The sequence below is a fragment of the Lytechinus variegatus genome, chromosome 2, assembly GCF_018143015.1.
Source record: "Lytechinus variegatus isolate NC3 chromosome 2, Lvar_3.0, whole genome shotgun sequence".
NCBI classification, from domain to species: domain Eukaryota; kingdom Metazoa; phylum Echinodermata; class Echinoidea; order Temnopleuroida; family Toxopneustidae; genus Lytechinus; species Lytechinus variegatus.
Window position 1 is genome coordinate 47539132 of NC_054741.1, and position 13423 is coordinate 47552554.

At 33.8% G+C, this 13423-nt stretch overlaps 1 protein-coding gene across 1 annotated transcript; it reads right to left on the reverse strand.

Moving 5' to 3' along the window:
* Positions 1-2557: 2557 nt before the first annotated feature.
* On the reverse strand, positions 2558-13375 carry LOC121408197 (peroxisomal membrane protein 2-like). The gene is made up of 5 exons (XM_041599579.1): positions 13247-13375; positions 8696-8794; positions 5287-5449; positions 4077-4196; positions 2558-2856 (listed from the first exon to the last, which is right to left on the reverse strand). The coding sequence occupies exons 1-5, from the start codon at positions 13348-13350 to the stop codon at positions 2785-2787; spliced, it is 558 nt and encodes a 185-aa protein (XP_041455513.1). The 5' UTR covers positions 13351-13375; the 3' UTR covers positions 2558-2784.
* Positions 13376-13423: the final 48 nt, after the last annotated feature.

Sequence of the window (13423 nt, forward strand, 5' to 3'; positions counted from 1 at the left end):
ATTGGGGTTATAAGAAAGGACCCCCAGGCTTATATTACTTGGAAATATATTACTTGGATGAATCAAGCATACATCAAAGTGTATTCCACAGAAGGATACAATGTTTAAAACTAGATAAATTTTTCTCAGAACATACATGTATGTAAAATCAGCAATCCAAGGGACAATTTCATGGACGTTGCCAATACTGACAAGTAGGCTTTCAGTTACCATAGTAATAAGTACCTAGTAAACCAAACACATGAATAATACTATACGACATTTAATTATGAACTTAATTAAAAACACTACAACTCCCCATGGTCTAGAAATCAGAAGAATAACACTTTGTATGAAATAATAATTACAAATACAAAGACATGTGCAAGACCTGCAAAAATGCATGGTATTAATGCATACTGTGTTTCTTCGTAGAATTCGTTTTTATCTAATTACAAAGTTATGTAGACCATACTTCCAAAAAAGGCAGTACAAACTAAAATGCTTCCATCTTTTGAATACATGTTGCATATTGTTGATCCTGTTCAAATAAATAAAAAATTGAAGAATGAGATGAGACAGCTGCCAATCTTTATCAATATAAAGCATGACAATTTTGTTGCATGTGTACTTGTCCCTAAATCTACATTAATAGGGTATAAGTTTCCTATCAATTGTCACTCTAAATTGGATAAATCTGCCATGCCATTTGTAATTCAAATGACAGTAAGATAACAAATTAACATGAAAATACAAACAAGAGTGTGTTATGTCAGGGGCTGATCTTTAGCGTCACCATTGGAATGATGGGACCCACGAATCAAACCTCACATGTCTGCATCAGTTTGTAACTTTCCCTATGTAGTAATAATCAGTCATCATTGAATCTGTATTAAGTGTACTGTACATATCAACTACAACATATACCCCAGTTAAAACTCAATTAGATCTTGTCATCAATATCAAAACTTCAACTATGAGTAGTTAAAAAACTGAAGGCCTGGTCACATCGCCCGAGCGTTGTTGGAGCGGTTGTGGAGCAGTAGGGAGAGAGGGTCGAATTTCGCTCCCAAAATTGGATAAAAAATCAAAAAAACAAACCAAAAAAAAAAAAAAGAAATCGAAAATGGTGAACGGTAGCGAGCGGTGATGATTTTTTTTTCTCTCTGCACCAACAACACTCGGGGGGTGTGACCAGGCCTTAAACAAAAGTCAGTTTATTGTCTCGCTTGTTTCATTGCAGTTTATTGTATCATGTTTGATTGCATGTAAATAATCAAACATTAGCTTCACACACTAATTTACACAATCTGATTTGGACTTCAAGAAATCAAACTGATTAGCTGCGTAAGTTAGCAGTTGATTCCACAACTGCCCAACTCAACTTACCAATTACCTACTGGAACCGGGTGATCCCTGCAAAAAGACTATGGGAATATCAGAATTCAGCAGTCAACAGGTTAAGCAACTGACTTTGACATTGTATGATGCCTGTATGAAACCTACATACTATGGCAATTCCTAGAAGGTGGAATGTCATAAGGTGGTCCAATTTCGCGAACAGGGTAAAAATTGTCAAAATTTTTATTTTTTGATATGTTAAAGCTATTACCATTCTCTAAATAATGGAAAACTTTTAAGTTTCAAATACCTTTATTTTTCCTTAAAATGACTAATTAACAATTAATTTTTACATAGACGTCAATGTAAATGTGAATTTTGAAATGGGTTTTTCTCAAATTGGACCTGCTGCACATGAAATGGTGTCAAAAGTTAATGCAACATTGGATCACTCTAGTATTTTGCAGTTATAATCTTGAAACATCAATAATTAAATCTGTACCAAAAATTGAATAATTATCTATTATTGTACGCATATTAATGATACTAATTAATTAACCATATTTGATTTCACATTTTTGCCCCCAAAATACATGTCACTGTATTTATATGCTTGGCAAAATGACAACATCATGGGTAGAAATGTTTGTTGCAATGATACACAACATTTATACTAAAAATTAGGATTACAAATTAGATAATTAACCAAATTTCTCCAGTTTACTAATTGATTAGGTTGCAGATCAGAGCTGACATACACATGTATTTCATTGCTGCATATTTTCAAAATTATCAAATTTCTTTGACATTTAGCTGTTCCCTGCTTTAAAACACCCAGAAATATGAGGATAACAGTCATATTACATATTATAGTAAGTTGTTAATTAAGTTTAATTAATATTCTATCATTCACCACATCCACCGGCTCCGCATCCACCGACTCCGCCACCCCTGTTACTTCAAACTTAATGTGCTATATTTTATTCCTGATATTGTATTGATCTAATTCAATATAATATATTTAGCCTATAGTTCTAGCTTTAAAATGAGATCTTACTCAATAAATTTGGTCAAGATGCCGCGATGTACCAACAATTTATCCATGGCACTGTGTGGAAAATCGTTCATACGCCACCCTTTTTGCATACCCATCTTATGAAATGTGACCAGAAGTGAGTACTGAACGTCATGCTGATATATCAAAATCATCAATTGCCTTGTAACATCAAGGCATACCACCTGCATTCGATGAGACCATGCATTGATTTATAAAAAAATCAATTAATAGAGCCATGATTCGCACTGATCTTCCATGTAATTTACCTCAGAATCAAAGCTGCAGGAATGAGTGGATCGACAAATCACAGGGCAGGTTGGATTGCTTGACCAAATGATGAATTGGCTTGCGTTGATGTCATTAGGCTTGATTACCCTGCTATAAACTAGGCTATCGTCAGTTATTGTTCATCTTCTCCTCATTACAGCTAGATAGATAGTCCAAATGAAGGCTATCATACTAGCAAACAGTACACGGAACTACAAAACAAAGGAAGCAAGAAAAAAATGTAAGATAGAATTATGAGAAAACCCAGAGAACAAGTGTATAAAAATGTGACTGAGCAACTCATAAAACAAATGATCATATCATTGATGATCAGTGATTTCAATCATAAAATGTGATAATTTGTGATTCTTTAGTAGCAATAATAAAAAGAAAAATCAACTTCACTTACTTTCATAATGACTTTGTTTCAATCCTCTTTCAACATATAACACATTGACTTATGCAGATTTTATGGCCTGAATTCACAAAGGTGATTTTGATCGTTTCATGGTACTAAACAATGGATTATGCTCGTTTGTGTACATTAATGCTCATGGCAGAGGGCACTAAATTCATTCTCGAAAAAAGTGTGTTTAGTGCAAGAAATCTGCATAATCCATGGTTTTGTACTATGGAACAGTTGAAACCACCTTTGTGAATTTGGGCCTTGGTGATGCAAATTTATTGAAGCATTACAAGCAAATTTTCCAAGATTCAGAATTCTATTTCTACAAAGGTTGGTCAAGGTTGAGTCTGCATATACATGTAAGTTAACATTCCATATAAATTTGATTAGTCAAAGCAATTCTTCAACAAAAATTATGCAAAGGATTAATCATTTGCCTCTACGCCAATTTCCATCAAAATTGAACAGATTTCAGTTGTCCCATTAGATTTAACTTAGGGCCTTTTCACACGTGAATCTTGAATCATTCCTATGATTGCATTCGTCTTTAGAATCATTGTACCATTCACACGCTCACTCGAAAACTGTGATTTAAATTTGAATTCCTGAGCGAAGGCGGTATTGTGTCCTTGGTGACTTGTCAATCAAAGCACTGCATCGCAAATACAAACTACATGTAAAATGAGTAAGTGACAATTGTATTATCTTTGAGAGTGCTTGAAAGATCACGTTAAGCTCTGCCCCCGAATAGTTGTTTCGGAGGTCGAGCCTTTCAGACATAAAATTTGTACCATAATTTGAGTGAAACTTAACTGGAATTTACCTTCGGAGAATTATTTGAATTTGTGATTACCGTTTATGATTCTAGTTTGGTTTCACACGTGCAAAACATTAGTCACTAGCATGATTTTTCACTGGAATCATTCAAATTACGATTTTTTACCGTGTGAAAGGGCAGTTAGACAGATTTGCCGGTGTTATCAGTAAAAAATATTGTTATTTGAAAAGTCTGTGCATTTGACTAACCTGTAAAGGCACATAATTGATGTTAATGTATTGACTGATAGTCCATATCCTCCAGTTCATCTTCAATGCTATCCAGTATGTTTCTCTAATCTTTTCTACAGATTGAGCATGACCTTTACCCTGGGTGTGGCAACATGGAAGAGAAAGAGAGGGGGGGGGGGGGAGAAAAAAAATTCTCTCATTAAAATGATATAAAATACTGTTGAAAATTTGTTGCTTTTTTCAGATTCAGGTACATGCGCAGTCATACATTCTGTGCACAGATTGATTAATAATTTCCGCGTTACTGGCTCAAACTTTATGACATCAAAATGGTTATTTGTAAGTTGCTTAAAATTTGACTTAATAAAGTAAAATATTTAAATGTGGTCTGAATATGAGTTTATAAAGCATTTTGCTTTGATAGCCAAGTCCAGTAAAATACTTTAAAAAATCAACATTTTCAATTGAATCCTGGCCCTGGTATTATAGCCAGTCACTACTGCACATAAATATTTTTTAGCATGACTCAAAGTCATACTTAACTCTTTGTGAAAAACCCCTAGGACTTCAAACCTAACCTAATTGTGAACCAAAAGCCCTATCACAACTCTCAACTTATATCTTCACAGATATTAACGGATTAACAATAGTCATATTAGCAATTGTCACGTTACCTGTATTCAGTATGTGCAATCATGCACAAACATGTAGAATGAGGAAAACAATTCACTTGTTTTCAGTAAGATATCATACTTAGATTTGGGGCAGCTCAGTATAAAATCGCGCCTCGCAGTGGAGGCGCGATAGCTCAGTCGGTTGACAGGGGGTTTCGTATTCCGGTGACCTGGGTTCGATTCCCACTACACATGTAGGTGTGCTAGTGCCCTTTGGTATAAAGGCATTAATCCTCAGTACCAGGTCCTTTGGAGGGGACCTTAAGCCGTCGGTCCTCTGGTTGCTTGCTTACAAGCATTCATGCTTTCTTAGCAATCAGGTAAAAAAATCACCACATCCAATCCAAAATGTATGAAACAGGATATGGAAGTCATAAAAAAAAAACACTGCATGTTTGCTTGTGTATCAAGGGACCATCCCCCACCCCTAATATCAACTATACGCTTGATTCACCACCTTGGCCTTGCACTCGACGCAGTATATCCATTGACTCTTCTCGCAATTTGTCCATTATTTGGCCCTGAATATATTCACCAACTTGCATTATTTGTACCTCAAGTATTCCGAGAAGGTAGAAGAAGGCCAAGAGGTAGGGCGGGGCAAACACAAGACGGTCGCATAATATTTTCTTTATGGATGTTGGTACATCTTTGCCTGGAAATGTCTTCTGCAGCCATGCGTAGAAGTAGTGAGAGAGGGGCCCGGTGAAGAAGGTCCTAGAAAAAAAGGAACATATTTTAAATAAGTTGTTTTCTCTCAAGACAAACATTTATGTATCTCTGTTCAAGGCACTGGTTAAAAATGACTTTTTAAAATATCTGAGCTGTAAGGTCCTATTTGTTTTATGTGTATGTGATATGTTGTTTAAATGAATCATTTTGGAATATCCCACAAGAAGTTCATAATATAGTGCTTTAAAAATTGAAAAATAAAGGGATTAGAACAGGGTTGGCGATTTTTTTGATTTTTTTAAAAAAATCAAAAAAATCGGATTTATTTGATTTAAATCAGATTTTTTTTATTTAAATCAGATTTTTTTGATTTTTTTTATTTTTTTAAAGTTCCTTCGAAAAAAAGGGTAATTATCCCCCCCCCCCTTACTCTTACAATGACATCAATATTGATGTTATACATTTCACCCCTAATATTGTTCTTAACCACATATTTTGTAATTAAAATCCAGTAAAAATGGACAATTAAAAATAAATTTGAGGAATCATGTATCTGAACTTAATTCTATCATACATAGGCCTATGAAGGAATATTCCATAGGGAATTCCCAGTGAGTAGAGAAAATTCCCCTCTGGGATTTTTCATTCAAATATTTAAAAAAATCCAAGAGAAAAAATCCCTTATCAAAACTGCCAACAAACCCTTTGCCAATTACTAGTATTCATGTATATTGTAAGAGAAATATTTCTCATCAATGATTTTTTTCAATTAGTCACAGCTTTACAATAGTCACAGAGAGACTACAACTGTATATGTTAAGGATCTTTTTGATAAAAAGCTCTTCTCTTGCTACAGATATAGATGCAAAACTCTCAGTTTTGGAGAACAATATAGGAGATAGCTTGGTCAAAGGGTGACTATACTACATTCTGTTACTGTGATTTTTTTACATTAATCTACAATTTTTATTCCCATATTCTCTACAAAAAAATCTGTTTGATCCATGAAGTATGAAAAAAAATCTACTTACTTTTAACTTAAAGGATAAAAACTGCAAAACTGCTTAAATTACAACATATGTATTACAAAAAGAAGTATTTTATTTTAAATGAGACACAGCTTACAACTGCCAATGATTGTAACTGAAGTACCTGCATCTTAACGTTAAAATACAGTGTTAAATGTTTATTCTGAGTTTTGCAAATTGTTGTTATAGAGCTCTTTCCATTATTACATGCAGATACAAAACTTCCATTATTTGTAGCACTGAACATAAAATGGGCTGCAGTGACTTAAAAGGTTTATAAGAGAAAGCTTTTCTCAACAGTCAAATTATGACTGTACTAAGTGATTTTTATAATTATGTTATTCAAAACATCAAATGTATGATAAATGTAACAATACGAAATAAGAGGCATGTTAAATATGTTGATTACATGCAGGTATCATTTTTTATTTTACATGACAGAAGTAGTTATGTGTAGGCGAAGGATCAAAACTGGAAAACTGCCAACAAACCTTTTCTCATCGACTTTTATGTATTATATTTTTTTTTTACAAACTGCTCTCTGAAAAGTCTTTGGATTATGTGAAAACTTTACGTTAAGAAAGAAATTGACTAATAATAACTGACAAAGAATGTAAAATTTCAGAAGAAAAACTCGACATAATTTACAAAAAATGAGTACCTATTGACAACATACATCTGTAGTTTTTAAGGAATTACCTGATTTTATTAATTTGATTTTAATTTGTTTTAAGTAGATATGAAGACTTTGTTGATCTTTTATTGATATAAAGTTAATTCAAAGTTTTTCAGTTGACTTGAAGAATTAAAACTGCATTGAACAAATACTTTGTCCATGATTTGTACATGTTTCAATGGAAGTGATTTAAATCAATGATTTTTTAAAAAAAATCATGGTGATTTAAATCGCGATTTAAATCACGATTTAAATCAACGTGATTTAAATCCGCCAACCCTGGATTAGAAACACCATGCCAATTTCATTTGATGTAAAACAAATGTTACAATTAGAGTCTTCATGATATACTTTTCTGATTGTTTTTTTAAATATAATGCCTCATTTCTACTGTCTTGCGATCGGTAAAAAACAACATGATTGGCCTTTTGATTCGAAACTGATCATAAATTTTTGGGGGGCCATTCAAGATTTGTATATGATCTATACGATTGCCACGATAGATCTGATACAATCTGAAATGACCACGACTACGCCACGAGTAAGAAAACAGGTTTAATCGTGGGTCGAATCGTGACAGTGGGAACTAGGTATAAACGATATAAAATATTCATAGTTCTTGATTTTTTTTAACCAAACCTTTTTAATGTTTACCAATGTTTTATTACAGGTTAACCAATGTATTTTAGGGTAGAGATCCTTAACAGTAGTCAAAGTCCATAGAGTCGCTTTACATACATGTATTACATGTATACATAAGGGCTGCTGAAGATGCTGATTATAAACTCTTAAGAATATGTGTAAAAAAGATGTCACTGAAAATTGCCAACTCTAGAAGAGTAGCCTATGGCAAACTATCAATATACATACCTTTTTCATGAAAATATTTTCTTTTCCAGTTCATTTTTCAAAACTTATTACACTGTTTATTCATTTTTTTTTCTAATACAAATTTTAGATATGGTGAATGTTCTTATTCTTGCAGATATATGGCCATACATTTCCATGTTTGGGCAGGGCAAGACTTCCTTATGTCCCCTCCACTAATTAAAAAAAATACTTCTCCAAAACCCCCTTCTTTCTTTCTCTTTTTTCTTATTTTTTTCTTCTTACTTCCGGTGGGAACTTGGAATTGAACCTCTCTCTGTAGAACGAAGAATCTCTAGTCTGTCGCCTTACTCACTGAGCTAGCAGAAATTGTTGAAAGCAATGGGTTTCTTTAACAGTTATCAACCGATATTACGACTAATCTACTCTCCGAGAGTATTGAGTAATTACTTTTCTGACTAAATAAACTGATGCCATTGGGAATAACACACTCTTGAATTTTTGAATAAAGCCATATATTGGTATGTATCCAACTTTCCTTCTTAAATCTCTTAGATATATGTTAGATAATTCTTGATAAACCTCTATATTTTTTCTTTCAATTTTAGTGGAGGGGACATATGGAAGTCTTGCCTTGGGGGCAGAAGGCCAGCATAATTGCACTTTTACTGTTATGTTCAATCACAGTGCATCTAGTCTAGCATTCAGACTATTGAGAAGCATGTTTCCACTGAACATTGATTTCATGGATTTTCTTACCCAAGAACTGCAAATGCTGCTGTTGACCTGAATGTGTAAGGTGCTGAAGGATCCACTATTCTCTGTGCAATGACATCTCCAATACCAGCAATCAAACCACTGAAAGGAAAGAAAAAAATTAAAACTTGATTTTAAATAATGATTATAACATTAAAATCAAGTTTCAAATTCTATTACTATTTGTTAAATATTTTTTTATCTATAAATTGTTCTTCAAAACAGCATTTTGTAACAACATCGCTTTTTTTCATATCGAAGCTACGTCATAAAGCGGTTCAAGGGTCAAGCCTATTGTATTTGCCGGTGTTTTCGAATGGATCGAGGGATGTACACGACATCGGTCAGGTAAGAAACTTCTAATTTTTCATATATATATATATATATATATATATATATATATATATATATATTATATATATATATATATATATATATATACGAAAAAATTCACACCTTCAGCATTAGGCGTATGAAGGTGTATAAATAAAATGCAACAAATTTATTTGATTTGTAGGTTTTAAGATGGATTTCCTAGGGAAATCCATCCGTGTTTACATGTACATCTGTCGCTTATGCATATATATGGCAAGCATTTCAAGGCTCCGTGATGAAAAAGTATAGACAACATGTCAAAATATTAAAAAATATCATTACAGAGTCCTCAGGCTCAAGCCAAGGCTAAGACTGAAGCCTAACCATTGCATTTCAACATTGTTTTGTCTTTATTATAAATATTAAAATAATTGAACTGGACTAGCTACGTAGCAACATATCCAAATTTAATACTTCATCTCAATGGAAGACTAGCCTAGCCATAACTGTTAAAAGGAAACCAAAACCAAAGATAAGAAGCAATCTTATTGGGAAGAGTAAAATGAGAGAAACAATTTAAAAAAGGTTTCAACAAAATCGGTTATAAAATAAGCACGTTATGGACGTTTAAAAAGTCTTGTTGTACTTTCTAAGGGGATCCTCAAATTGGCAAAAATTATGTGCTTCAAAAGGGCTGATTTTGTGGACAACTCTCCATTTGTTTTGTATACAAATTTTCAGATTTTCCGCACTATCTTTCAAAATTCAAATTGCATCTTGCCCCTTCTGAGCACAACATACCGTATGTCATGGGGAAAATATAATTCATAATATCAAGGTCAGGAGAAAATAATGTGAAATATGTAAAATAAAAGGGGAAAATGTGAAAATTTGTGTACAAAACAAATGGAGAGTTGTCCACAAAATCAGCCATTTTGAAGCACGTTTGCCAATTTGAGGATCCCCATAGAAAGTAACCAATTGTAAAGATGAAACCTTTTTTAAATTGTTCCTCTCATTTTACTCTTGCCAATAAGATTGCTTCTCTTCATGGGTTTTGGTTTCCTTTAAGCAAGGCTAGACATTAGCCAGGATTAGCAGTGGCTCGGGGCCACCAAAAATTCATCTCGGGCAACCATTATTGAAAAAATTTTAAGTTTTGGTGGCCCGCATCAGGCAACCAATAATTTTCAAAGTAGCGCAATTTTTCTCCCGATTTTGCATGCATTTATCAACTTTCTACAGTTCAAATTGCAATCGAATACATCATGCGCCTTTTTTGTTAATCTACACACAAATACACACACACAAAGATTGCATAGTCATGACAGTATGTATGCCTACTGCTAACATACAGTAACTATTATTCAGCCGGGCGTGCCAGCTGTCTGGCTGAGCTTTGCATGCATGAAACCACTGCAGCTAGCTGTGCGCTAGCAGAATATTCAGACTCAGGGAGCTGCGATACAAAATGTTACTGCTAAGAAATCTTCCCCAGAACTTTGAAAATCTACGTTAAAGTCACATTTTACACCAATGAAATGCCCTTCTACAGTCCATATTACTGAAACCTGATTATTTGCAAGCATTAAAAGGAGGAATTATGACCTCTCTTTTGACTAAAAAAGACCGATTTACAAATGCATTAATACACATAAAACACATAGGTGAGTACATCACAGTCCCACATGTGCATTTGTATGTATGTTGATATTTGGTTTATTTGGATGCTCTCTTCTAGCCAAAAATAGACAGCTTCTTTCTTTCTTGTTTATAAATGACTTCTTAAACCACTCTTAAGGAAGTAAATACTTCGGAAACGCATTTCATTGATATGAAATGTGATTTTTTTTTCCATCATTTTGTTAAATATAAGGAAGGAATTTTCTCACTGTTTTTTCCAGATAACTTTTGCCATTTTCTAATTTTTTTCTTTCACTTTTTTTTAACAGTGATTAAACTATTTATACCCCTTCCCATTGAATATGCCTGATTAAAGAACATGTTTCTACTGAATAATAATTTTCCCCATTTTTTTTATAATTTTGTCTTATTCATTTTTCTTACATTTTCTTTTTTTTTCCTGTTCTTTGTTTTTTCTTTCATCATTTTTTCTTTTTGTTTTATTTTCATTTTTATAATTTTTGTTTTCTTTTTTCAATATACTATTCTAAAAATTATGTTTATCTCCCCCTTTCACACATTGTTCTAATTCTGTAGCATATTTTTCTGTGATTTTCTCCTGCTATAATATGCTGGAAAAGAGAAAATAAACTGGATTTGGGGCCTGCATAATCTAGGTTTTACAATCAAAAAGGAAGAAAGGAAAAATCATTGTTTTGTAAATCTATCTGAGTTTGCTATAGGCCTATGCACTATTTATTTACTTTACCATTATGAGTATGTGTCTATATGGAGATTAAAAGTCCACACAACCTGGGAACAATACAATTCTTTTATTCTCTTTCAATCATTTCATATTTACAATGATAGAACAATTTATATATTACCACGAAATAAGCAAAGTAAAATAACAGCAAGCACGATTTACATACAAGATGTACAAAGAATAGTGGTACGTGGTAGTGACTGCAGAATATTTCAGTTTGTTTTAATCATTTTTAATTAATGTTTTTCTTTATATTTTTCAGGCCACCAAACTTTCCGAATGGGCCACCCCAAAAAATTATTTGAAGGTTTTGGTGGCCCGAACGGGCCACCACCAAAACAAGTTAATGTGGAGCCTTGCTTTAAGACTTCTCTCTCAAAATTGACAATTGATGGAGTATCCCCATACTCCAGTACGGGTGTAGGATTGGAGCTGTGATTTTCCTAATTTCTTTTTCTGTCATCTCCATCCTGCTTGCATACTAGTAGGCCTAGGCCTATATAGCATATTTTTAGCAATAGCCCTGGTTTTAATTTGTGAGACACACCTACTCGACTTTAAATCCTAGTATCCTAATAAAAAAGGAAATGAAAAAAAAAAACATAGAAAAGAAAAAAGAAAGGAAAAAGAAATAAATATTCATGAATATTTGAATTTTACTTTTTTCCATTTTAAGAAAACAAACGTTAATAATATAATATATACTATGGCGAAAATAGTCAAATTGACTGGTTGCCAAATAAAAATAAGAACCCCCCAGACTCTGACTACCATAGCAGTGACACAGACAGAAGCGCGGGTTACTTGCCATGTCTGCATATTTTTCATTCGCGTCAGACTGCACTGCAGACTAACGACAAACGTTAGTATCTGATTTTGACTCAATGTCAATGAGCAGTAGAGGCGCTGGTCCAAAAATTGGGATTGTCCCAGAAAACACGGATATCCTCTTAAACCAAGACAAATCATGTCTTGATAAATTGAGACTGTCCTTGTTTATGGGGACGTTTTTTTTTCACTTCCCCCTACGGACAAAGACAGCAATTACGGAAATTGAGAGTGCTAAAAATAAATAGAATCAGTGACCTCAATCCCCCCCAGTTCACCGTCTATTTTTCATGACTTACCATCTTCCAATAATCTTGTTATGAAACCTGATGTTTACATTGACTAGCACACTTGATTGGTGTCGGCACTTGACAGGTAAATGAACATTCCTAGATTTCTTGTGTGAAGAAATCCTTATAAACTGAGACAGTCCCTGTAAACTGGGACGATCCCAATTTTCTGACCAGCGCCTCTACGACTACTGATGAGATTATATTTATAATGGCCAAATCGTGGTTTTGGAAACCAGTCATAGTAAGATTTGTGTACGCGCATTTGTGTACAAAGTGAATGGAGGTGGAAATAGGGAACCGTGCGTGCGACTGAATAAAGCGCTGCTGTATGAAGTGAACGGTGGTTACCTATATCACGATAATGCCTTTATAATTCTTTTCCATCGTTGATTTTTTCATTTCTTCTGATTCTTTCTGCTAAAGTTTCTTCGACTAAAATAAACAACATTGCCCCCCCCCCCCGGACATGAATGATAACCTCTTCTGTAATGCAGTGTTGCATAGGTCCACGAGTGTAGCCAGTAACAGCGATTAAACGCATGTGCAATACAGATACACAATAACGGAAATGTGATTTCTGCTAATGATTCCACGAGCATGGCTATTCGCACGCGCCGCCAGTAGTCATGAGGCCGTGACTCAGTCGTTTTCTTTTCGAGTTTTTATTTTTGAATTTAAACCAACCCAAATATCAATTTTGTCTAAAAAAAATGGATTAAACTGACGAACCTTGTAAGCGATTTTGTAATGATAGGCTTCTCCTTTAAAAATCTCAAATAAGCTCGAAAGAGCATTTGAAGTGATCCTGGTCCCTCTTTCTTAGTTTCCATCATTGACTTTGCGTTACGAGAAAGATTCGGCGATGCGCGATCATGCATACTATACCAGTACCATGCATATTGATCT

What these genes read in the sequence shown, in the direction of transcription:
- LOC121408197 (XM_041599579.1), bottom strand. Translation starts at nt 13,350, where the DNA reads ATGATGGAAACTAAGAAAGAGGGACCAGGATCACTTCAAATGCTCTTT. An exon ending in ATTACAAAATCGCTTACAAG is followed by an intron (nt 8,795 to 13,246) that starts GTTCGTCAGTTT and finishes CTTTCCTTTCAG; the next exon opens with TGGTTTGATTGCTGGTATTG. An exon ending in TCAATTATGTGCCTTTACAG is followed by an intron (nt 2,857 to 4,076) that starts GTTAGTCAAATG and finishes TTTGTTTTGTAG; the next exon opens with TTCCGTGTACTGTTTGCTAG.